The sequence below is a fragment of the Grammomys surdaster genome, unplaced genomic scaffold, assembly GCF_004785775.1.
Source record: "Grammomys surdaster isolate TR1022 unplaced genomic scaffold, NIH_TR_1.0 229, whole genome shotgun sequence".
NCBI classification, from domain to species: domain Eukaryota; kingdom Metazoa; phylum Chordata; class Mammalia; order Rodentia; family Muridae; genus Grammomys; species Grammomys surdaster.
The window spans coordinates 3292500-3316538 of record NW_021604674.1 but is presented as its reverse complement, the minus strand read 5'-3'; the positions used below and the strand labels follow the sequence as shown (position 1 = coordinate 3316538).

General features: G+C 41.6%; 1 protein-coding gene across 2 annotated transcripts in view; it reads left to right on the top strand.

Annotated features, from left to right (window-relative positions):
- The window catches only part of Myof (myoferlin), a 146438-nt gene that overhangs the window by 56304 nt on the left and 66095 nt on the right, over positions 1-24039 (top strand). Inside the window, exons 8-19 of one of the 2 annotated variants that reach the window (XM_028773469.1) lie at positions 1510-1572; positions 1652-1702; positions 2773-2803; positions 3328-3443; positions 4190-4316; positions 7007-7110; positions 10168-10236; positions 10456-10499; positions 12772-12854; positions 14842-14880; positions 16363-16487; positions 17633-17749. In XM_028773469.1, the coding sequence (XP_028629302.1) occupies positions 1510-1572; positions 1652-1702; positions 2773-2803; positions 3328-3443; positions 4190-4316; positions 7007-7110; positions 10168-10236; positions 10456-10499; positions 12772-12854; positions 14842-14880; positions 16363-16487; positions 17633-17749 (969 nt within the window). The remainder of the gene's footprint in view (positions 1-1509; positions 1573-1651; positions 1703-2772; positions 2804-3327; positions 3444-4189; positions 4317-7006; positions 7111-10167; positions 10237-10455; positions 10500-12771; positions 12855-14841; positions 14881-16362; positions 16488-17632; positions 17750-24039) is intronic. The other variant, XM_028773470.1, reaches the window with a different exon arrangement.

Sequence of the window (24039 nt, the reverse complement as noted above, 5' to 3'; positions counted from 1 at the left end):
TAGATAGATAGATAGATAGATAGATAGATAGATAGATAGATAGATAGATTTTTTTTCTGGTCAGTTTCACTCTGTAGCTCAAGCTAGCCTGAGATCTTGACTACTTTACCTCAGTATCTCAAGTGCTGGGATTACAGGTATGTGACAGTAGGTTCTATGCACTAGCTGTGGAATATTTTGTAAAAATCAAGTCCCTATAGAAAATTCAAGAAAAATAGAACTATTCTAGGTAAAATTGAAACTGAGAAGAAAGGATATCCAGATGCAGCTGTGATCTATGTGTGGATCCTAGATTTTGAAAAAACATTTTGTTTTGAAATATATAGAAAAATCTTAAACTTGACTGTTTCAGTGTTTGTTTTGGAGACATGCTAACAGCATTGTGATTATACAAAAAGATACCCTTGCTCATATGAAACATGCACAAATTCACTTTGAAGGAATAAATTACCATGATATCTAAACTTTGTTTTGAATGATTCTGTTAAAAACCAAGGAAGAAAGAAAGAAAGAAAAAAAGAAAGAAAGAAAGAAAGAAAGAAAGCAAAACATCAAGAAAGACTAGCTTTGTTTTACGTTTTCTGCATATTTTAAAATGGCCATAGTCAGAGTAGAAACTTATTTTTCTTTCCAGTTTGGAAAAACTGTAATAAATCTATTTTCCTTAAAAGGAAAACAAGACATCAAGGTGGTGGTGATTAAGCCTAATACTTGGGAGGCAGAAGCAGGTTGTTCTCTGTGAGTTTGAGGCCCAGCTAGTCTACAGAGTGAGTTCCAGGACAGCCAGAGCTTCATAGTGAGACTCTGTCTCAATAAACAAAAATAAAAACAAAACCAAAAAAAGAGAGAAAAAATGATAAGACAAAATCAGCCCAGAAATATGAAACAAATATCCTACTGTAGTAACAAAGATGAAAAGTGCTATTCTTTTTTAATTTAAAATATCTCTGTCTATTTAAAATATTTCCATCTATTTAAAATATTTCTATATAAGAAGTTGAAGAAAGTGGTTTTATTTGAGTAAATACTATTTTTTTTTTTTTTTAGTTAAGTTCCTCATTGTAGCCCAGGCTAACCTAGAACTCAATGTGTAACTCAGGCTGGCTTCCAGTCATGTTCCAGTCATGGCAGTCCTCGTACCTCAGCCTCTCATGTGCTGGGAAAGGGGTGATGAGGCTTGACTGAGAAGGAATTACCACAACTGAACGGGCAACATTTTCCTTAAAGGCGTTAGACAGAAATGATAGAACCAAGACTGTTAGCGGGCTGACTGGGCGTCCCAGACGTCAGCACACACTTTAGTCAAAGTGGCAAGGTGGAGTAATCCAGATCCTCGTGTGAGCTGTTTCTCGCGCTTTCCTTTGCCAGCGTGCAGGGACAGGTAAGTGCTCACACGGCCAGACCTAATTCTGAAAGTGTTTAGCCATTTTCTAGGCAAGCCTTCAGCATCAGCGCCTCTGGACCTGAGCCACTGGCTAATGTTCAATGTGTTCTGTGTTGTTTTGACAGTTATTTTTCTACAATGTGCACATCACACCCTCTGAGCTCATGGATGAGATCATCAGCATCCGGGTAAGGGGCAAGGGCAGGAGGACGCTGCTCACTGACCGCTGGACAAAGGCCGTCAGCTCACTCTTCTCCTTTCTTCCAGGTTTATAATTCCCACTCTTTGAGGGCAGATTGTCTGATGGGGGAATTTAAGGTGAGTGACAACAGTATATTTCTTTCTATCATACAAAGATGAAAACTCTCCTAATAGGGAATCTGCTTTATGGCCAGGCCTTGGAGCACACATGGTGGTGACATCTTTAGGGTTCTAGGTAAAGGGCAGACACCATGATTTTTGCTGAAGGCTTCGTGGATCTTGTCTACCTTAAAGGTATAATACCAAGAGCATTCGAAAGTACTGTGCCTTGGTATGCCAATGAAGACCATTGCTGGCTTCTGTCTGTGTATGGAAGCAAAGACATTGCTACGAAGGACGTGCTTGGTGCTGGTGAAAAGCCCCACAACTAGCTCTGCTTACCAATGGCCCCAGAGGTCTGTCTAAAAAGCCAATTGTAAGTCTAAAATGAGAACACAAAGTGAAACTGGACAAGAGAAGCTACATGTTTTCAAGTGGTTCTCACAGTCCGGATTCTTGATGGGCACCTCAGCAGTTCTCTGAGGATGATCTACCTTCTGAAGGAAGATGATCCAGTCACTAACATGCTTCTAAGATGATCTGTGACAGGCAGACGGCTGGTCATACCCTGCCTGTTACTGGGGTGAATTCTCTTAACTGCTTGATCCTCAGTTGCTTCATCTGCAGAATGGAATCATCATAAAAACATGTAAAGACATCATGGAACCATCCAATCACTGATTAGATTAGTGTTCACATTAGGACTGACTGGAAAGAAGGAAGGTTGGACCGGACCAGGTCAGGTGATTTCCTGTAGGGTGATTAACAGTCCCAGTTTCTCTGGTACTTTCCATGCAGAAACTAAGAAAGTCTTAGGCAAACTGGGACATGCTAGTCACCTTGCTTTCATGGTTTCTTCTAACCCTAAGTCTAGCTCATTCATTCAGTAATGACCCACTAAGGATCTTCTAAATGTCATACATCAGGCAAGATGCTGATACAAAGTGGGTGAGGTGGGAATTTAGATCTTGGAAGTTTAAAAGCAAGGGCATCGAACCTAAATATAATGTGTTTGTTTGTTTGTTTGTTTTTAAAGTGACAAGACTGATTTTGCAATCTAATTTAACTTGTTTTTAAATTTTCCCCAGATTGATGTTGGATTTGTTTATGATGAACCTGGTAAGTAATGTCCTCCCCATCAACTTGAAGTCTCAGCTCCTTCTGATTCTGAAGAAAATCCTAGAGCTTAAGAAAATCTCAGAAGACATTTCTTGAAGAGATTACTTTTCAGTGGTGGGGATCAAGCTAAGATCCTTAGAAATGCTAGGAAAGAGCTCTTCCATAGAGCATGCCCCCCAAGTCTACCACAGGAACCGGAAAACACTGTGTCTGTAATGTGGAGTATGCTTAATGAGACTGATAGTTGATCACGAATATGGATGTCTAATGGTTTTAATCTTAACATGCACAAATAGGTGACGTCTTTGTTTTGTGACGACCTCATGATTCTATTAAGATCAAATTGTGACACCGTTATAGAGCTCGGAGAGTCTCTCTTGAGTCACACCAGGATAGGAGGGTGGGACTCAGGTGTGTGCAGAGCAGGAGTTGTTCATCTGTGGGCTTGCCTGGGGAACTGGATGAAATCACAATCCTGCCAGCACATCGTTAGAGTGGCCCTGTCCTTTGCTCCTTTATGTTAGGCCATGCTGTCATGAGGAAATGGCTCCTTCTCAATGACCCAGAAGACACCAGCTCAGGTGCAAAAGGTTACATGAAAGTCAGCATGTTTGTCCTGGGAACCGGAGACGAACCCCCTGTGAGTGCCTCATCCTCTACCTTCTGTTCTTAGAAACATAATTAAGGAGTGGAATGTAAAATGGAGCTCAGATTCCAAACTGCCACTCCTATTCCGGGTTCCTCCAACTCCAAACTATCCTTTCCTGATCACAGATTATCATTGCAGCTTGGATTTCTTGGTGCTTCCTAGTATTTGTGAGTCTTTCTTTTAGGGGGCCAGGGGTGTTGAGTCAGGGTCTCATATAGCTCAAGCTGGCCTCAGATCTAGTTCTGTAGTTAAGGTTGGCTCTGAGCTTCTGCTCTTTCTGCTCCTACCTGCTATGTGCTGGGGTTACAAGTGTGCCTCACAGCACCCAGAGTAAGTATTTAATTCAAGAAATATGTGTGTTTTTAATGACTTCACTGTTTCATTAGAAAGGCTTGAGTTCGTCTTCCATGCAAAGATTCATTACCTCATCACTTTCTTTCAAGATAGTTCAAGAAATCACACAGCAAACTAGAAACAGGATTGGGCCAGAGAGAAATCAGAACACAGAAATACACACACATCCTCAGTGCTGTTGCTCATGAAACTACAGAAGGATACAGAAACACTGAGACATTGATACTGTAGAGGTTTGGAGGCTAAAAGAAAATCAATGACTGAACCTTTAAGCACCAAACATTAGAGTTCATAATGTAGGCAGTTCCGTACATCCGTAGCTTGGCTTATTTTAGAACTGCTTCTTCTTTATATGTGTGACTTTGACCACGTGCCTCTTACAGCCTGAGAAACGAGACCGTGACAATGACAGTGATGACGTGGAGAGCAACTTGTTACTTCCAGCTGGCATTGCCCTTCGGTGGGTAACCTTCTTGCTGAAGATCTACCGAGCCGAGGACATCCCCCAGAGTATGTACTGCCTTAGTCATGGAGGGTGGGGGGGTAATTCCAGTAGTCTTTGAAATGGTACATGTTGTACTCATACTCTTGAATACTGATGGCTGCCCCTTCTATAAGGTTCCCCTCTGAAAGGCCTTCATGGACTTACTTCTGGCCTCACTGAAAGTTTCTGAGCAGATGCTGGGGTAGCCATTGCTCATCCATGTTCCTGTCTTTGATCCATTTTGCTCTGTCCCTTCTTCCATATTCTGTTTTTTTTTTCTAGAGACTGCTAAAGAGAGGTGAACAGTCAGCACTTCTAAACTTTTTTTTTAAACATTGCAGTGTGTGTGTGTGTGTGTGTGTGTGTGTGAGAGAGAGAGAGAGAGAGAGAGAGAGAGAGAGAGAGAGAGAGAGAGAGAGAGAGAGAGAGGTGCCACAGTACATATAAAGTCAAAGGAAAACTTGTCTGAGTCCATTCTCTCCTCTCATCATGTGGGTCTTGCAAACTAGGGCACAGTGAAACCACTGAATTGGACTACTTTGTAGGTAGAAAGAAAGGTTTATTGGGACTAAACTGCAAAAGCTGTCTTTCAGGGGGCAGAGAGGAAAGAAAAATGACAGAAAAGCAGACAGATTTTATATGCAGTCAGCAGGGAGGGGTCTTTGAGCTGATATAAGCTGTACAGATTGGCCCAGAACTAGATGCCCTTGCCATAGGTAAGTGTTGTTTGAGGGTAGACTGTAGTGTGATTTATTTTGTGTGCCTGGCCCTTTAAAAGATCCCCAATGTCTACTCAACTAGTCTCATAATACAATAGGGGCAAACATAGTCATTGTCCCTTGGACTTCTGGGAACAGAGGAAGATGTAAAAAGTCAGTGGATGCTAAGAGAGATTGTATAGGAAGAATAGAACTGGAGTCGGCAGATGAGTAGGGTCCAGGTGAGAGAGTAGGGTTAGAGAAGACAGCTGGTGCTAGAAGAGAGAAGATTGAGTTGGACTAAGGAAGTGAAGAAAAGAGATGAAGCAGAGTGAAAATAAGAGACTGTTGGCCCAGGAGAAGCTGAGCTGAGCCAGAGAACCCACACAAAGTAGCAAAACAAACAAACAAACAAATGAAGGCAAGCCACAGGGACTAAGGGTTCCTGGTAAGCAGAAGCCAATCTTTAGGCCTCTGTTCACCCAACAACCATCCTTCTGTTTACCTGGCCAAAGTCCCTCTGTTTAGGACATTGTCACCAGCACTGCCATTTTGGGGTCCCCATTTGGACCTAACAGGTCTCAGGGATCAAGCTCAGGTTGTAGGACTTAGTGGCCAGTGCTTTACCCACTGAGCCATCTCTCTGGCCCTACAGATACAATTTTATAACAAAAATATGTTTAGGATTGGACTATTAAATATAGCTGAGCAGATCCAGGAAGATGGCTCAGTAGATAAAGTAGGCTTGCCTACTTTGCAAGCTTGGTCTGATTTCAGATCCCCAGAACCCATATAAAAGCTGAATGTGGTGGCTTGTGTCTGAAGTCCTAGCACCCCTAAAGTTAGATGGGATGCCAAAACAGGGTGCTACCCCTGAAGCTGGGTAAGCCAACTAACCTGAAGTACATGACATGGGGGCAAACAACAGGAGACACCCTGCCTCAAAATAAAAGTTGTAAATAGACACCTAACATTGTCCTCTGACTTCTCAGTACATGTTGTAGCATGCATGTGCCCTCACACACAAAACATGTATAAACACATATGCACATACATATACAAAATAAGTAGGTAAAAATATCTTAAGAAATGTTGAGCAAAATATAGTCTCAACAACTGTTTGTCCCTGTTGTATTCTGAGACATGTTTGCTGAGAGATTGGACACTTTTAAGCAAATGAGTTACAAAGATTCCATTTCTAAGGACCAAGCTGCCAGCCCAGCATCCTTTCTGCCTCCTCTGCTGGGCTCTGGGAAACAGAACTCTTCCTCGAGTTTCCCAAGTAGCATACCATCACTCATGCTTCAGGATTTGCTTCTTTTCCTGTCTGTCTTTTCAAAGATTCTAGAATGTTTCCATTCCATCATTCTCTTGGAAATGTCTTCAATAGATTAAATTCAGCTTCACATTCTTCTCCCTACACTGGCCCATTCAATTCATTTCTGTCCACTTTGGAGTTTGTTGAAACAGAGACACTACATTTGTAATGCATTAATGTGTGAGAATTATGCTGCTTATAAGTATATTGGCTTTTCTTGCCTTTCTCTAAAATGTCAGTTGAGCCTGTATCATTTCAACCCGATACGCATTCTCCAAATTGGACAAAGACCTGAATTTGACAATTGCCTCTTACTGTGATCAAATGGATGTTGGGAAAACTATTTCATCTTCCATGAATGATCTGTTCTTAACATAGTAATTTATTAGTTTATTTTTCAAGGCTCTCTTAGTTTAAGACTTCACAGGGAAACATTCTCTCTCTCTCTCTCTCTCTCTCTCTCTCTCTCTCTCTCTCTCTCACACACACACACACACACACACACACACACACACACACACACTTGCACACACACAGTAAGTACAAAGAACAAATTTGCTGCTAGTTCTTACTACCCCAGCAAACAATTCTTCCTAAATCTCTTTTGATGCATTGGGGGAAATTTTAAATTGTATTGGATAATTTTTGTTGTTTTAAGAGAGTAGATTTAATGTTTTCTGTGTGGTCCATTCCTTTCCAGTGGATGACGCCTTTTCACAAACAGTGAAGGAAATATTTGGTGGCACTGCAGATAAAAAAAATCTTGTGGACCCTTTTGTAGAAGTTTCCTTTGCTGGGAAAAAGGTTTGTATGTGATGTGAATGTGTGCATCTCTTAGAACAGAGATTTAAAGTGCTATGATTTTCTTTTCCGTGAATTCCTAGTTATCTTTGGTAAATAGCTCTTGGTCAGTGAACCACTCTTCGGAGACACTGATTATCTGAACCTGGCTATGCCAGGCTTCTCCACAACCTTATTTTGGGTAAGTAGTATACAGGACTCAAATGAGAAATCTGTCTTTTGAAGATTAGTCTAGTGAGACCAACACTGGACTGTCTAGTTATTCTCAGGTTCAACCATTCCCTTAATCTTGGGCAAAATCCTTAGCTAGCCATTAATAATTCCTAGCCTCCATTCTGTTGCTAGGATAAAAACATCTGACCAAGGGCATCATATCAGAGAAAAAGGTTTATTCCTGTTCACAGGTTACAACCCATCACTGGGAGCAGTCACACAGGGATTTAAGCAAGAACTCAAATCAGAAAGGACACAGGAACAGTCTCTGGCTGGTTCCCAGGTTCATGCTTAGCTAGTTTTCTTACACAGCCCAGGATCACCTGCTTAGGGAATGGTGCTGCCCACAGTGGTCTGGGCCCTCCTATAGCAACTAACAATCAAGACAATCCTCCACAGATATTCTCATGTGCCAGTTTGATCTAGGTAATTCCTCAAAGGAGACCTGTGATTCTCACCCTTCCTAATGCTGTGACCCTTTTATACAGTTCCTCATGTTGTGGTGACACCCCAACCATAAAATTATTTTGTTGCTACTTCATAACTGTAATTTGGTGACTGTTATGAATTATAATGTGGGTGTTTAATATGCAAACCCCTGTTGTTCAATTCCCAAATGGGTCTCGACCCACAGATTGAAAACCGCTGCACTAGACTGTGACAGTCAGAGCTTATAAGTCACAACTCCTGACTCCCACTGGGCCACTCACCTTCCATGTGCTAACAATGTGCTGAGAAAAGACACTAGAACAGAAAAGCTCATTTTAGACCTCTGAAAAACCAAAGAGGCTCTTGATGTAGGAGAGACCACATCCACCATAGAGATGGTCCAAGATGGAGCTTTTATTCTGTAGAATGACATGCCCTGGACAGTTACAGGAACCAAGAGTCAGCATCTTCTTTGTGTCTGAGCTATTTAGTTACTAATGCAGGAATCCATACACATCACCCATGTGACCGAATATGGTTTCCTAGAAGGGTTGTTGTAGATGCAGTGGGAGCCCCGGTCCCTGGGATAAGATGAAGTCTTATTTGAACTGTAGACTTCACTATATTCCACAATCAACTGCAGCCTTTGATTGCCTCTGAGTTTCAGTTTCCTAAACTGTGAATGTAAGTGCTAACGATCTCATAGGGTCTTTGAGTTGGTTAATTAGTTTAAGAATTTATTTGCTTCGTGTCTGGGGGATGTGGAAATGAGCACATACATGGACAGCGATGGTTCCGCAGAGTCTGGAAGAGACTGTCTTAATCTGTCTTCTGTTGCTGGAACAAAATACCTGAGGCCGAGTAGTTTGTAGAGCAGAAGTCTATTTGGCTCATGGTTTTGAGGCCACAAACACAGCATAGATATCTGATCAGAATCTGGTAAAGACCTTCTACTTCATTGTACCGTGGCCAAAGGACCCATGACATGAGAGGGTGACAGGTCAAATCTCTCTGCTAATGCCATCATGAAATCTCCATTCTCATGACCTCATCGCTTTCAATTTCCTCCCCAAAGGCTCTACTTCCAAATTCTATGCACAGAGGAATTTCTATATTATGTTTTCAATTTGCGAACTTTGGGGAGCACATTGAAATCATCGCATAATCAATAAATAAGCAAATGAGAACCGAATAATTTTAGTCGGTGCTGAGAATTACACAGAAAGCAAAGTGACAGAAAGCGATATATGTGTGCATAAGTATTCATGTGCATACGTGTGTGTGTGTGTGCGTGTGAATGTGACTGTGATTATGTGTATGTGGGGGTATGTGTATGTGAAGTTATCAACTGGGACACCTTGGATGAAGTAACATGTGAGCAGAGGCGTGGATGTGTAGCAATCCCAAAGGCTCCAAGCAGGAAGAGGGGCAGAGGAAGAGGCCATGAAGGAAGCTCCTTTCAGGGAAGGAAAGCCTGTGTGGCTGGAGGAAAGCAAGCAAGGAGGAAAGTGAGACATGAGGTCAGCAGGGGTGGGCTAGGAGGGCTCTGTGAAGCAGAGAGAGCTCTGAACTTCATCCTGAATAGGCTTGGAGGGCTCACAGCAGAGTGATGTCAGAGTCTGAAGGCAGGAAGGGATTAGGAGAGTCATATGGAAGCCAAGGGCAGATGCTTGTGAGCAAATATGTCAGGAGCTTCATGAAGAAATGACGGTCAGGATTTGCTGACAGGTTGGATGGGATCAGGGGTTGGGGAGGGTGTTGTGCTGACTGGCTGTAAGCCTCAGCAACTGAGGGACGGGAAATGCCAAGACAGGAGGAATCCAGCAGCTGGTCAATTAATAATCATGAGATGCTTATCAAACAGTATATAATAACTGTTCAGTAACCTCAGTTCCTGTTACGTTCACCTGTTTGATGTTCAGCAAGTGGAGACAGATAAAAACAACCTTTAGGAGACAAGAGAAGCAAAGACCAAGGTTAAACTCAAACTCATGTCATATTTAACCTATTGACAGGAAAAATAAAGTTCAGGTTTGAGGTGTGTACAAACCCGTGGTTCAGTCTCTGTCACTGAGACAAAGGGGTCAGGAGAATGGAAGACAGAGAGAAATAGACAGGAAGGAAGAGGAGAGAGGAAAGAGAAAGGGGCAGAGAAGAAAGGGAAGGAAGAGGGTAAGGAAAGGGGAGGAGAAGGAAAAGGAGGAAGGAAGAAAGAAAGGGACTGAAGAATGAATGGAGGAAGGGCTTACAGGTTACTAAGTATATAACTAAAAAATAGACCACAAAGTCATAATTATACATGTGTGTGCACGAACGCATGCACGTGTGCGCGCACACACACACACACACACACACACATCTGTTAGCAGTTAGAACCGTGATTACCTACTTACTGGTTTTCTTTGGTGATCTTTGCAGGTGTGTACAAATATAATTGAGAGAAATGCAAACCCCGAATGGAATCAAGTTGTCAATCTTCAGATCAAGGTTTGACTTCCTTTTCTTTCATAAAAACTAAGAATATGGGGGTGGTATGGGGGAAGAACTCTTGGAGGGGGAGCAACATTTGGGATGTAAATAAATAAAATAATTAATTAACAAAAAAGGAATTTAAAAAAGTAATACAAAAAAACCCTGAGAATATTGACTCCACTAGCTAGAGAATTAATGGAGAGATAATTGCCATTTTCTGTTTCTCTTTAACAGTTTCCTTCCATGTGTGAAAAGATAAAACTAACAGTTTATGACTGGTGAGTTGCAAGTGTGTTGGATTCAGCATTAACAAGTGAAACATCTGGGTACCAAGTGTATCGCTTTGATGAGCTAACTAGCACCTTTTGGTGTGTTTGTGATTCTTCTACAAGAAGACTAAACCTGGAAGTGGGTGGCAGAGTGTTCTTTAAAAATAAAAACAATAAGGCAATAACAATAATAATAGAGTAGGCTGATTTTCAGAAAAGTTTTAGAAATAATGGTTCAGTTGTTCATAAACAAAATGAAGGAGGTAGTCACATGAAAATGCCCAAAGATGAGAAATTAGGAATCTTATTTCCATTAGGCTGGCCAAAATACATCAAAAATAGGGTAAACCAATTTTTAGGAAGAATCATTAACATGTCTAAAAACAACTCTTTGTTATTGTTAAAAAGGAAAATTAAGGAAGTTGCTTACCTGAAGAGAAAAATTCATTAAGTTAGGCATGGTAGCACACACCTGTGGTCCTAGCACTTACAAGGCTGAAGGGAAATTGTGAGTTCTAGGCTATCCTGGGCTCCATAGTAAGACCAAGGCTCAAGAACAGAGGGGAAAGTAGGGGGAGGAAGGAGGAAGAGGGGGATTTATTGAAGAATTCTTACTAGACAGTTCTCTCAGAACCAACTGGCCACCGTAAGACCATTCATAGAGTGTCCTTGTTGGATGGAGTGTTCAACTGACAGCCCTCAGCCCTCTGAGGAAGAGGATGAACACGTGTCATCCTCATCTCCATGGTAACGCTGTGGGACAGGAACTGTTCTCAGCTTCACTTTACTGTAAGGATATTGAGGCTTAGAGGGGCCAAGTAGCTTGTCCGCAAACACTTGATGAGCTCACATAATGCATGGTAACCCCACATTTCTCCTTTGGTCAAATGCATCTGACTTTCATGTTAGGACGACATGCTAGGTGGAAGAGAGATTCTTGTTTTGTGACCACATCGTAACTGAGAGCTGCAGCTAAGATCTGAGGACAAAATGTCCCCTTCTTTAGTGTAGAAGTTTTAAGGCATTGGGGATCCCCAGGTCATATACTGCAAGAGACTCCAGGGCCTGAGGGACCCTTGGGAGTATGGATTTAGCCCTGACTCAATGGCTTTGGTATCCACTCTGACTCTAGAGCTGGGTGACTGCTGGTTGAGCCATTACAGCGTCACCTGTGGTCTTTATGAATGTGGGCATTCCTACCCTTTGCTGCCCCCCTTCAAAGCATGTGCATAAATAAGGATGCACAGAGAGCCCCAGCTTCCTCAGGGGAATCCTTGGGCCCAGATCTGAGACTGCATATACTGAAGGGTATTTAAAAAACGAAGGGAAGGCTAAGGATTCTAAACCTATCTGAAGAGGAAGAAAACATTTAAACCTGTGTTTATGATTTAATAGCTATATATAATATTTATCTAACAAATTACTTGGATTGGTTACTTCTTATAAGATATTATGCTATGATCTTTATCCCAACCACTGAGCCTTAGGCTTCAGAGAGGGCATGCCACTAAATGGTTAATGAATAAAAGGAATGAAACAGATCAATGTTCTTAATGCAGTCCCAACCTGAGGCCTTTCTAGGATGCCCACAGAAAGGTACACACTCATATTTGTACTTGTCATGAATATTGGCAAAAAAAATTCCCACAATGTAGGTAAGATTTAAGTTTTAGTCAAGTGGCCGTGCTCTGAGAAATATCTGTCACACAGTAGGTGCTCACCACACATCTGAAGTTAATTAAGAGAGACTTTCCCTCTCTTTGATAGATCCTTAGATACAGCACATCATACTCGTTAAGCCAGTTTAAGCACCATAAAAATTACCATAGATGTGGTAAGATATATCTATCTTACACAATATAATTACAGCCCACTAATAAATTCATAACGTAACATCTTATACCTAGTTCGTTCCTTTTGCAACAATGATATTAAGTAGCCATTTGAAACTCCTTCTACTTTTCTGCTGATATCAATTTCATGACATCAGAACGCAAGGTCTGACGGAATCAGGGTTTCTAGAGTGGCTAAAGAGTCATCGACATTAGACTTGTAGGTGTAGTCCTTGTGTGTACACCCCTGGCCTCTAGCTAAGCTTTCCTGAATTGAGATTGGCCAATTGAGAGTGGGAAGTTTCCACATAATCCTTAATTACAGCAAAGTCTGGGGCCATTGGACTCAACAGTTTTTGAGGTCTAGAGTCTTCTAACTCTTCAGCTAATATTATTGAATTAAAGCTATAACTTCATAGGCAGAAGATGTAACCTCTTGTTTTATACAGGGACCGGCTTACCAAAAATGATGTAGTTGGGACAACGTACCTGTACCTCTCTAAGATTGCTGCCTCTGGGGGAGAAGTAGAAGGTAAGTGACCGAGCAACCTGAGGATCAGAACTAAACAGGATTCAAAGATTCCAGAAAAGAACCATGTCAATTGCAATGCTCCGGCAGTGCAATGGTTAGTGAGTAGTACTTACACAGAACGCATGAGCTGTAGCAGTCACTTAGAAACAGACTTGATGCCTTAAAAGGCAGATGTATCTGGGTCTGATGGCACAGGACTGTGACCCCAGCTGCAGAGGAGACTAGGGCAGGAGAATCACACATTTGGGACCTGTCTGATGCTTGTACCTGTTGACCTATTGTTATGGATTGGTACATATCTAAGGACTGAAGTAAAAAAAAAAAAAAGGAAAGCAGTTAAAATAATAAAAAAAGAACACAAGCAATTAATACCTGCAGCTTGAGTTTTGCAAGGGCCAGTATATTAAACATATTGGGTGAAGTGAAGTAATTTAGAATAAAACTTTGTCTGGAGGAACTGGGGCTTTCCCTTTTATTGTTGTTACATGTTTTAAGAGCATCAGTGTTTGAAGAGCATCAGTATGTGGGTGGAGAGATGGCTCAGTGATCAAGAACACTTACTGCTATTGATTGTATTGCACAGAGACCTCAACATGGCTTACAATCATCCATAACTCCAGTTCCAGGAGGGCTCTGATGCCTTTTTCAGACTTCTTCAGGCACTGTATATATGTGACAGACACATATACACACATGCAGGCAAAAATGCTAATACATGTAAAATAAGAAAAAAATACTATCAGTTCCAACCAATGTCAAGAACCTGGAAGACCCTAGAGATAGGATAAAGAAGACACTAGTTTCATATCTTAAGGTGTTAATAAGAAAGACAACTACAAATCTCAGGGAAAACAAAGAGACAGAATTGCATGGTTCAAATATAAAGTCACATGTGGCATTATTTTAAGCAAATAGTTGAAAGTTAGGAAGAGACTCGACCTACACATTCTCTGCTGAGGGGAGTATAAGACCGGGGAGCTTCAGCAAAGGAGATAGAATCATAGCCCCCTTTTCTGCAGAAAGCAAAGATTAAAATGGTTACTATATCATACGAATAATTTGTTTTGTGTTTTTCTTTAAAACCCGCAGCCCCAGCTCTGAACAGAATACAAATGTCACCACCCTTCTGAAATGTAAAACACATGCACAGAAAATAGAGATTTAGAGTGGACAGAGGAAGGGTGGGTGTGCTCAGGGCTTCGTTTTGCTGAGTGGGCAATATGGATGTACCCACTATAGGTTAAAGACAACCAGTAGAGGTTAGAAAGTGCCACATCTGTATAGAGAATCATAAAAGCAATCCAACCCACTTATAAAGTGGAGAGTCATTAAACAATATCTAATGGCAGTGGTTCAAGAAATACGGCTAAACGTCGTCTAACTCAGTTATGACTTCAGAGCTAATCCCAGAAATGGTTACAGGCAGTTTCAGCGCCCTTCTCTTGAGAATTTCTGCCATTACAGATCCTGCGGGCAGCATCGTTTAGGGTCCCAAAGCAACAAGGAACAGACCCCTACCCCCTCAACCTCCCAACCCCTGCCACCAACACATGCACACAAAGAAACAACCATGCTCTGCATCACATAAACCAGGCTTAACTACAGGTGTTTGCTTATATTGCCTCAAACCAAATTAACTTGCATTTTCTGGCCATGGTCCCAGCTAGGGACATGTAAATGATTAATAAAAAGCATGCTGTGTCAGTAACTTCACCTGATGCTTTCCGGCTGTGGGAAGCCAGCTTTCCTCAAATGCTGGGCTCTTTGAAGCAGGCAAGTTTGGGTTATTCACTTGGCTTTGAGCCAGTTGAATGGTAAGACTAGTCCGAATTTAAAAGGCTCCGTGGGATTTGGGTATGAACTGGGGATTCCTTGCTGTTGCTCATCTGCTTATCCAGCACAGAACACGATTAACTTTGCAGTGTGTGTTTTAAACTCTTCACGTTTCTCTTGTTTAATTTTAACCAATCATATTTTTACTACATAGATTTCTCATCCTCGGGAACTGGGGCTGCGTCATATACAGGTTTACGCTTTGTAATTTTGCTGTCTTCTATAGCTTCCTATCCTCTGACGTCTTACTAAGAATATATTAATTGATTGCCTTAAAATCTTCTCCTTGATGTTTCACTGTCTCAAATACTGTTTGGCGAGAGTTAGAGTGTTTCATGAGTGATGTGTCTTGGTCATGCATGATACGTTTAAAACACACTCGATAGCCCGGCCTTATGCCCTGTTGCATATCTTCATCTAGATGCATATCATCCTGTGCAGCTTTACTGCAAGTAATTGTTTGTGAGCTATAATACTCTCTGTTATTGCATATATTCAATGGGTAGAGACACAGAACACTACTAAATCTATAATACCAATACTGTGTGCAGTATCTCTGCCCCACTTACAATGTGAGTCTTTAGGTTAGAAGACATGAGTACTTTCCACTTTTCACACCTCCCTAGTACCGGATATCCTACCGTGCACTCTGGTTTGTGCAGTTCTTGCCATTTTTTGCAAGTTTCTCAATGCTGACCGTCACAGTTCTCCTAACGCAGAGCAGATGTTACTGTCCCTCTAGATGAGGGCTCTGAGTTGGAGAAGCACTGGCACTAAGCAACCTTCTAACAAGCAACCTTCTAACATAAGCATTCTCTCTCTGAGATTCTGATTCAACCCTTTATTCCTACCCCAAACCCTACCCTATACCACTGAATGTTAAAGACATGAAATCAAACTAGTGAACCAAAGTTTGACCTCCATGTATCACCCAAGAATGCTCCTAACTCTGCTTTTTGGAGAAAAATCCATCCTTCTTTTCTTTTGGGAGCTATTCAGCTTGATGAAGAAAACTCTAATATCCCCTAGGGTCACGAATGCTTTCCTCTTGATTGGCTGTTTCTTTGCATTGCCCTCAGTACCCTTTGTAATCTTGCTGAGTCCCAGTAGCAGAGCCAGAGTTTATCAGATGATCAGAAAGCAATGAATGGTAATCTGTTTAACATTTCAGAATAGCAATACGGTCTTACAACTGTAAGGAACTCATTGATACAGGTAAATGTTTACTGTATTTTAACAGCACCTACCGAACCACTTAAGGTTAAACAACATCTTTACAACTGATATTAAGTAAATCTGGTACATCATTTAAATGACTTCTTAAATCAACATCGTCTTTTACTCCAAATATGACAAAATATTTAATATGTCAGTTATAAACTTGCAAAAACTGTAAAGAACAACTTGAAAAAATCTTATCATTCTTTCATTTAAATAGAATTCTTTTTGTAAGGATAAGTTTGTCTGAATTATCCCAATTTTTTTGTTTGATATCTTAAAGCAATAGTAAAATGGAAATATGGCAGGTCCCACAGTATTCATAATTTTCACTAATGTAACTAATTCACCAACTAGAGGAAAAACTTCATTTCACCTAACTGACTAATAACTAATATTTATTTCCGTAGTCTGGATGTTAAAGACCTGAAATCTAATAATGCTGTTTATGTCTCAGCAAATACAGGAGAGACAGAGGTGGGTTTTGTCCCAACATTTGGACCTTGTTACTTGAACCTTTACGGAAGCCCCAGAGAGTACACAGGATTTCCAGATCCCTATGATGAGCTGAATACAGGAAAGGTTGGTTTATCAACTGGGGCTGTGATTAATGGACACTGGCTAATGAGATTCCTTCTTATAAAAGTAGTAATTACCTTATGTAAGAGACACATTCTCCACCTCTAACACAGACCCAACATCCAGCTGATAAGGTGTTAAAGGAGAGAAGTCTTATATGTCTTAAGTCTCAGAGTTAAAGAATAAAAATAGGATCCTGGAAGGCCAGGTATAGTACACACCTTTAACTCCAGCCTTCAGGAGGCAGAGGCAGGTAGATCTCTGTGAGCATGAAACCAGCCTGGACTATACAGTGAGTTCTCTGTCAGCTAGAACTACACATCAAGATCCTGTCTAAAAAAAGAGAAGGATCCTGGTGACTGAGTAATACAATAGGGTGAGTGGCATCCCACAACTGTCCCCTCTTAAACTTTACATTAATAGAAAACATCAGCAAAGCAGATGGATGGCCAATGCTGGCCTCCTTCTCTAATGCACGTTCCAGGATCTGCAGTGACATGACTGTGGAGACCCTGAGCTGGGCTTGAGCGTCATCTCACAGATGGGAAAGTCTCTTTTGACTACAGTAGAAGTGAAATGTCTTTGTTATAATAGAAAGAAAGCTGTGGACAGGGAACAGTTAAGACAGACTTGGGAGCCTTCTATTTCTCTCCAGAAGATTCTATGGGCACCCACTGCTGAGTAGGGTGGGAGGAGGGTCTACTCTTGACTTCCATATTTTGGAACACCCAGAACATCTTGATCTTTTGCTTCTTGGCCATTCTGAGACTTGTGTGGTTGCCATATGACAGTTTCTTTATTATGAGAAGAGGAAAAAGGGGTCCAAGTTAATAAATAGAAAAAAAATGCAGGATTGTTCCGTTGAACTGAGATGGAGACTTGGCGCCTGTTCTCCTTCACTACCTTGCTTCAGAAACTCCTTCCAGACCCAGAGTATGGCTTCAAAACCTCCAGCCTTAGTCAAGCGAAGACCCTTTTCTACCCTAGCATCTCAGCATCATTTTGGATCTGTCTGAAAGTAAATCACTCTTCCTTTATATATTTAAGATTTGTTTGTTTGTTAAAGTAGTGTTACCCTGATTCGACACACAGAGGTTCTTCAGCTGTGGTCCCTGTCTATGGGAATAACTTGTGTTCTTGCCTTTCAGGGAGAAGGAGTGGCCTATAGAGGCAGGATCTTGGTTGAACTGAACACATTCCTTGAAAAGAAACCACCAGAAAAGAAGCTTGAGCCCATTTCAAATGATGACCTTCTGGTTGTCGAGGTAAGAGTCAGTGTGAACTTAGCATGGGATGGAAGGGATCGGAGGGACTAACTCTCTCTGTGGGAGAGTTGGAGAAAGATCTGCTTCATAGTAAGTCCCCCCAACATTCCCTTGATATATCCATGATAGCCCCGTGAAGATAATGAGGCCTGCTTCACCACTCAGATGTTAACTGGTGTATTATTAGCCTTTGGTACTCTGACCAAAATTGCTGACCAAAATTGAAGAATAGACAACTTCAGGGCAGAAGAATTCATTTTTGGGTCCACGGTTGTATAGTACCATGTAAACCAGATAGAACAGGATTATGGGAGGCGTGTATGGCTAAGGAGCTTCTTCATTATGAATAGAGAACAGAAAAAGATGCCAGTATCTTACAGTCCCTTGTGACCTGCTTCCTGTACCTCTTACTGTCACCACCTCCTGACAGTGCCATCGTGATATACATTCAGCAAAAGATAATCTATTAATTATATCCAAGACCTCATGTCTCTGGAAACAGCAAGAAATACCCATAGGCCTGACTAAACTCGATTTATTAATCCAGTCAATCTTGAAATAAAGACTGACCACTACATATATGTTCATAAGAACGGAGTGTCCAAACAGTGCCCTTGTGTGGAGAGGTTGTGAGGATGGCTTAGGTACCAGAGTTAACCTGTTTCTACTTTCACAGACAGCTGCTGTATCTCAGCCTTCTCAGTGATAAGGACAGCCTGCTTCCTGCTGACATCACAATGGCTCTAAGTCCCTTTTTCCTTCAAGACAGGAAGTCTTCTAAGTTCACCTCTGTTTCTGAGACTCTCAGGTCAATGTTCTTGGGACATACACATCTGAACTATTTGCGAGAGCAACTGACTCACTGACACTCCTCTGCCCAGGGCCTCTCCTGGCTTGTTCTAGATTGCCCTGGGCCACCAACTCCCTCTGACTGCCACACCCTCCATTCTTAGAATTGGACATTTCTCTCATTTCCTCATGTTATAGAGAAACTAAGCAGCAACTGTACAGAAGATGTCAGCTCTGAATCAGGTAGACAGTAGGATGGCTGACGTGAAGTGACTGCTCTCAGAGCCATGAGTTCAGGCAGCTCTCTGTCTCTGTTTATCAGCCTTCCTGTCCATTTCCAACCTGCCTTCTTATGGCTTGGCCCACTGAGTGCCTTGAACACGATTCTTATCTCGGCTTTCAGGTCCAGCTCACACGAGTTCTCAGCTGAGCCAGGGCAGTTTTCTTCCTTGAAGTGAACTAATGTCTGGCAGTTATAAAATCTGACCACTTTTAGAGAAGAATATCTACTCATTATAGCATACACTCTTCTCTCCCCCACCCTCCATGGCCTTGTTCACTGACTTCCTCTAGGACAATTAGGTCAGGCTAGTGCCTAAGGCAGTACTGACGGACTTTTCCACCATACACGTTTGGAGTTTGGGACATCTGGAGCTCAGCCTTTTGGTTGCACCAATTTCAGTCCTTTGGCTCCTTCAAGAGCAGAGGATACTGTTCCCCATTCTTACTGAGGTTTCTTTTCTCTTCACCCCTCACTTTGTCTCCCCTGGGAACAAGGCACAGGGCACATGTGTACACAGGGGAATAAAGCAAGTTAGCAAAGATCATAGCCTGGGCAAAACTGCTACCCTGGAAGTTTATGTTACCATGTAGGATGATTCAATTTAGGTAATATAAATAGCAAAAGAACTATGGTAGTCATTTGCTTTTAAATCCACCCAGGAAGATTTCCAAAAAGAAGGAGTGTGCTCTGTCTTGTATGTAAGTTCACATGTCCGCCTCTAGAATCCAAAACTGCCTACGGTTTTTCTAAGACATAGCCAATCTCTTAAAGAAGGTTCACAGGCTATCAAAATAAGCCATTAGGAGATAACTGTTAAGAAATTTCTAGTCCTTCCTAACCCCAGATATATGTGTATATGTGCATGTATATGAGTGTGTGTGTGTATGAGTGTGTGTGTGTGTGTGTGTGTGTATACATTTATGTATGTGTGTATTCTCTAGTAAGTGCCATGGCACTGTTCTTGGATTTAGGTTTTGGTTACTCCTGAGTTATCCCTGTCTCTTGGTGTGTAGTATGGAATGGTTGTGCTGAGATGAGATTTTAAATCAAGTGTCCTCAAAGGCGAGTATATGAATGCACCCCCACCTCAGTACACCTACTCAACCACAGGGCAAGCTCAGCAGGGAGAGTGAGGCTCTGTGGTCCATTAATCCCAACACAGCAGCAACTCTGCATTGAGATCAGAAATTGTCCTACTACTTCTAATTTTCAGTTACTTTGTTATAATTCCTGGGGATATCCCAAAATGTGATGAGGCTCTTGTATTCAGAGAATCGATATCATCTCAGGGAGATAGACCTTGTAAGTTAGTGTGGTCTGAGCATTTTTGTCACCCCAAAAGTCATATGTTCAGATCTAACCTCCAGAGTGAAGGGGTTAGGAATTAGGGCATTTCAGTGGTGGTTAGGGTGAGGATCCTGGGAAGGCTTTTGTGGACAACTGGGCAGGCATTGCATGAGAACATCCCGGGGTTTCTGATGGAATCTTGGCTTGGATGTCTGTGTGCAGGGCAAACTCGGGCAGATACAGAGTCTCCCTCACTCAGCAAACACCCCATGCTCTTTCTTTGTCCTCTGTGGACCCTGGCTTAATTGCTAAGTACCATATCAATCGCGATCCTTTCTTCTAGATCCTGTATTAGATTTTGGGAGTTTTGTTTGTTTGTTTCTATTGCTGTGACAAAATACTGGACAAAAGCAACTTTAAAAAAGAGGAGTTAATTTTGTCATACAATTTGAGAATACATTCCATCATGATAAGGAAGGAGGAGCTTGTGGTGGTTGGTCACACCAATTCCCTGGAAAGCTTCAGCCTGGATATTTGATCTTAAAAGCTAGCTTAGTCCACTGCGTTGGCACTGGGGGAGCCAGCGACACTGAAGCAATGTATCAGGGGCCTGCGGCTGCTGAGCCTTACTTACAATGAAGCCGCCTCAATTATACGTGACTCAAGGATACTGGGAGAACTGGAAGCTTAAATGTGAATTTTCCAAGGATTTAAAAGAAGGAAGTTATTTGTATTAGTCATACTTTTTTTTTTATCATAAAGCAGGACAAAGTGACTGTCATAATCAGCTCCCTTATTTCCTTTTGATCTGCCCGGAACCCCACCTCATGCGTGGTGATGGTCTCACATATAGGGTGGGTTGTCCCACTTCAGTTTACCAAGTCTAGAAATTCCATCACAGACTCAGAGCCCAAATTATATTTCCTTTTATTTTTTTTTTAAAGAAGAAACAACTTCCTTTTTCTTAAATCATGCTTAGTATAAAGGAGAAGTTATGTTGCATATAAAATTATGACTAAAATTGAAAGTGAAGCTGAGGTTGCAGCCAATGATTTAGAAGGAATTCTGCAAGAGCTCAGAGGAGTTTCTGACAGAACCTTCTTAGAGGCCTCTGCTGTATCTGCTATATCAAAATCACATTTCACCGCGTTGGTGACTTCATGGTCATGAGCTGTCTAGGCGGCTGTTCCCTTCTCTTTCTGCCTCTACAAGACTACAAGATGATAAAAGTTCTCACGACAGCCAGGCATGGCAAGGCATGTTTATAATCCCAGCACCTGGAGACTGAACCAAGAGAGTTGTGATTTCAAAGCCAGCCTAGGCATAGTGAGAGCTTGTCTCAAAATGAAACAAAACAAAACACGTCCTTGAAGCAGATCCCCCACTCCCAATAAAAATAGAATCCTTATAGAATCTAGCTGTTGTACTTCTAAGTGCAGACTCAAAGGGTTTGGAAGCAGGGACTTACACATCCAGTGTTATTCATCGTAGTCAAAAGGTGGAAGCTGCATGTGTATCTATCACTGGGTGACTGAATAAACAAATGAAGTGTTTTTATACAACAGAATAGTCCTGGGGAGAGGGGAAAGTACATGTGCCACAACACGGATGACATAGAAGACATTGTGCTGAGTGAATTACACACAGCACAGGATAACTACATACCACACAGTCAATGAAGCTGGCGTAGTCGAATTCAGAGGCGGAAAGAGAATGGTTGCTACCAGGACCTGGAGGAAGGGAGAAATAGAGAGTTTTCATTTGAATGTCAGCTTTGCAACATGAGAAGAGTTCTGTGCCTAGGTGGTTGGTGATTATAGCACAGTGATGTGAATTTACATGATGCTCTTGAACCAGACTAAAATGGTTTTATATATATATATATATATATCTTTATATATATGTGTATGTGTGTGTGTGTGTGTGTGTGTGTGTGTGTGTGTGTGTGTGTGTATGTGTATGTATATGTATATATATATGTATATATACACACACACACACACACACATATAGCTAGCCATGGTTTTTCAAAGTGGTGTGTAATGAGGAAAGTATCCTCTATATAGTGCTGGAGACATACATTTATGTTCTGTTAGAAAAAGATCATTTATTTGGGCGACAGAGGGCTGGAGAGATGACTCATTAACTGCTCTTGCAGGGGGTTTGATTGCTACTACACATATGAGGGCTTATAACTCTCTATAATTCCAGTTTTAAGGTCTCCAATACTTTTATGACTCCTGTGGCTCCTGAAAAGACATGGTTCACATACATACAAGGCACTCAGGCACATACACACATACACAAACACACAGACACACAAAGTAAACATGTTTCCAAAAGAAAAAAATTTAAATAAAGCCATAGGACTGGGAGGAACTGAGGGGTGAATAGTACAAAAATACATTGTACAAAATTCTCAATAACTAACAGAGCAGTGCCAAAAAAAAAAAAAATGATCAATGACTAGATGGTTACAAGATGTCTGCTTGGTTTTTTTTTAATCTTTTTAAATTAAATTTTATTTTTTATTGGATATTTTATTTATCTTTCAGATGATATGCCCATACCCCATTTCCCCCCTGCCCAGGAACCCCCTATCCTAGCCTCCTTCCGTGAGAATGTGCCCCCACCCACCACCCACTCCCACCTCCCCACCCTCAAATTCACCCACACTGGGGCATCCAGCCTTCATGGGACCAAGGATCTCCTCTCCCACCTATGCCCAACAAGGCATCCTCCCCTACATATACAGCTGGAGCCATGGGGCCCTCCCTATGTGCTCCCAGGCTGGTGGTTTAGACCCTGGGAGCTCTGGTTGGTTGGTATTGTTGCTCTCCCCTTGGAGCTGCAAACCCTTTTAGTTCCTTCAGTCTTCTCTCTCACTCCTCCATTGGGAACCCCTTGATCAGTTCAATGGTTAGCTGTGAGCATCCATCTCTGAATATGTCAGACTCTGGCAGACCTCTAAGGAGACAGCTATATCAGGCTCCTGTCAGCATGCACTTCCTGGCATACATCAGCATCTACCTTTGGTAACTGCACATGGGATGGATACTCAGGTGGAATGGTCTCCAGACAATCCCTCCTCCAGTTCCTGTCCCACACTTTGTCTCCATATTCGCTCTCTTGAGTATTTTGTTACTCTTTCTAAGAAGGACCAAAGCACCCACACTTTGGTCTCCCTTCTTCATCAGCTTCATGTGGTCTATGAGTTGCATCTTGGGTGTTGTGAGCTTCTGTACTAACCAATTATCAGTGAGTCTGCCTGGTTTTGACTGAATTGAGGGGAAATGTCTTTTGATAATGAGAGGGTTCAGAGGAATTCCAATCCCTGCTGTAGGTAAGATGCATGCGGAAGGCTCTCCCTTTAATGTGATGCTTCTCTTAAGTACTTCATTTAGAGATGTAAAGTAGATGCCTCCTCAGGAGCACCAGGGAATTGGAATGACTTCTGTGATAGCTCAAAAACGGACAGATCAGAAAGAAAGAAAAAACGTGTGAATAATTATGTCTGGTTATGCTTACTAAATAAAGAGACTCTTGGTTTAGTTTCATTTTGTTTTTAATGTTTTTGAGGCAGTTGTCTGGGTATCTCTGTAAATAGGTGTCCAATTTTGTACCTCATACAAGCAAGCCCCGCCTACAATTAGTGATTCATTCAAAAAGAAACAGAAAGAGAGAGAAAGGATCAGTTAAGTTACTAGTGGGGAGAGAGAGAAAGACAGAGAGAGAGGGAGAAAGACAGAGAGACAGAGAAATAGACTAAGAGTGGAAGAGAAAAAGAGAATATAATTTTACTTACTTTTAAATTAAAAATTAAAATTTTTATTGTCATTTTTTATTAGAAAAGTAATACTTAAGTGATTCAAAATATCAAACACATATGAGTTAGAGAATAAAGTTGCCATATCTCTCTGCCTTTTATGAT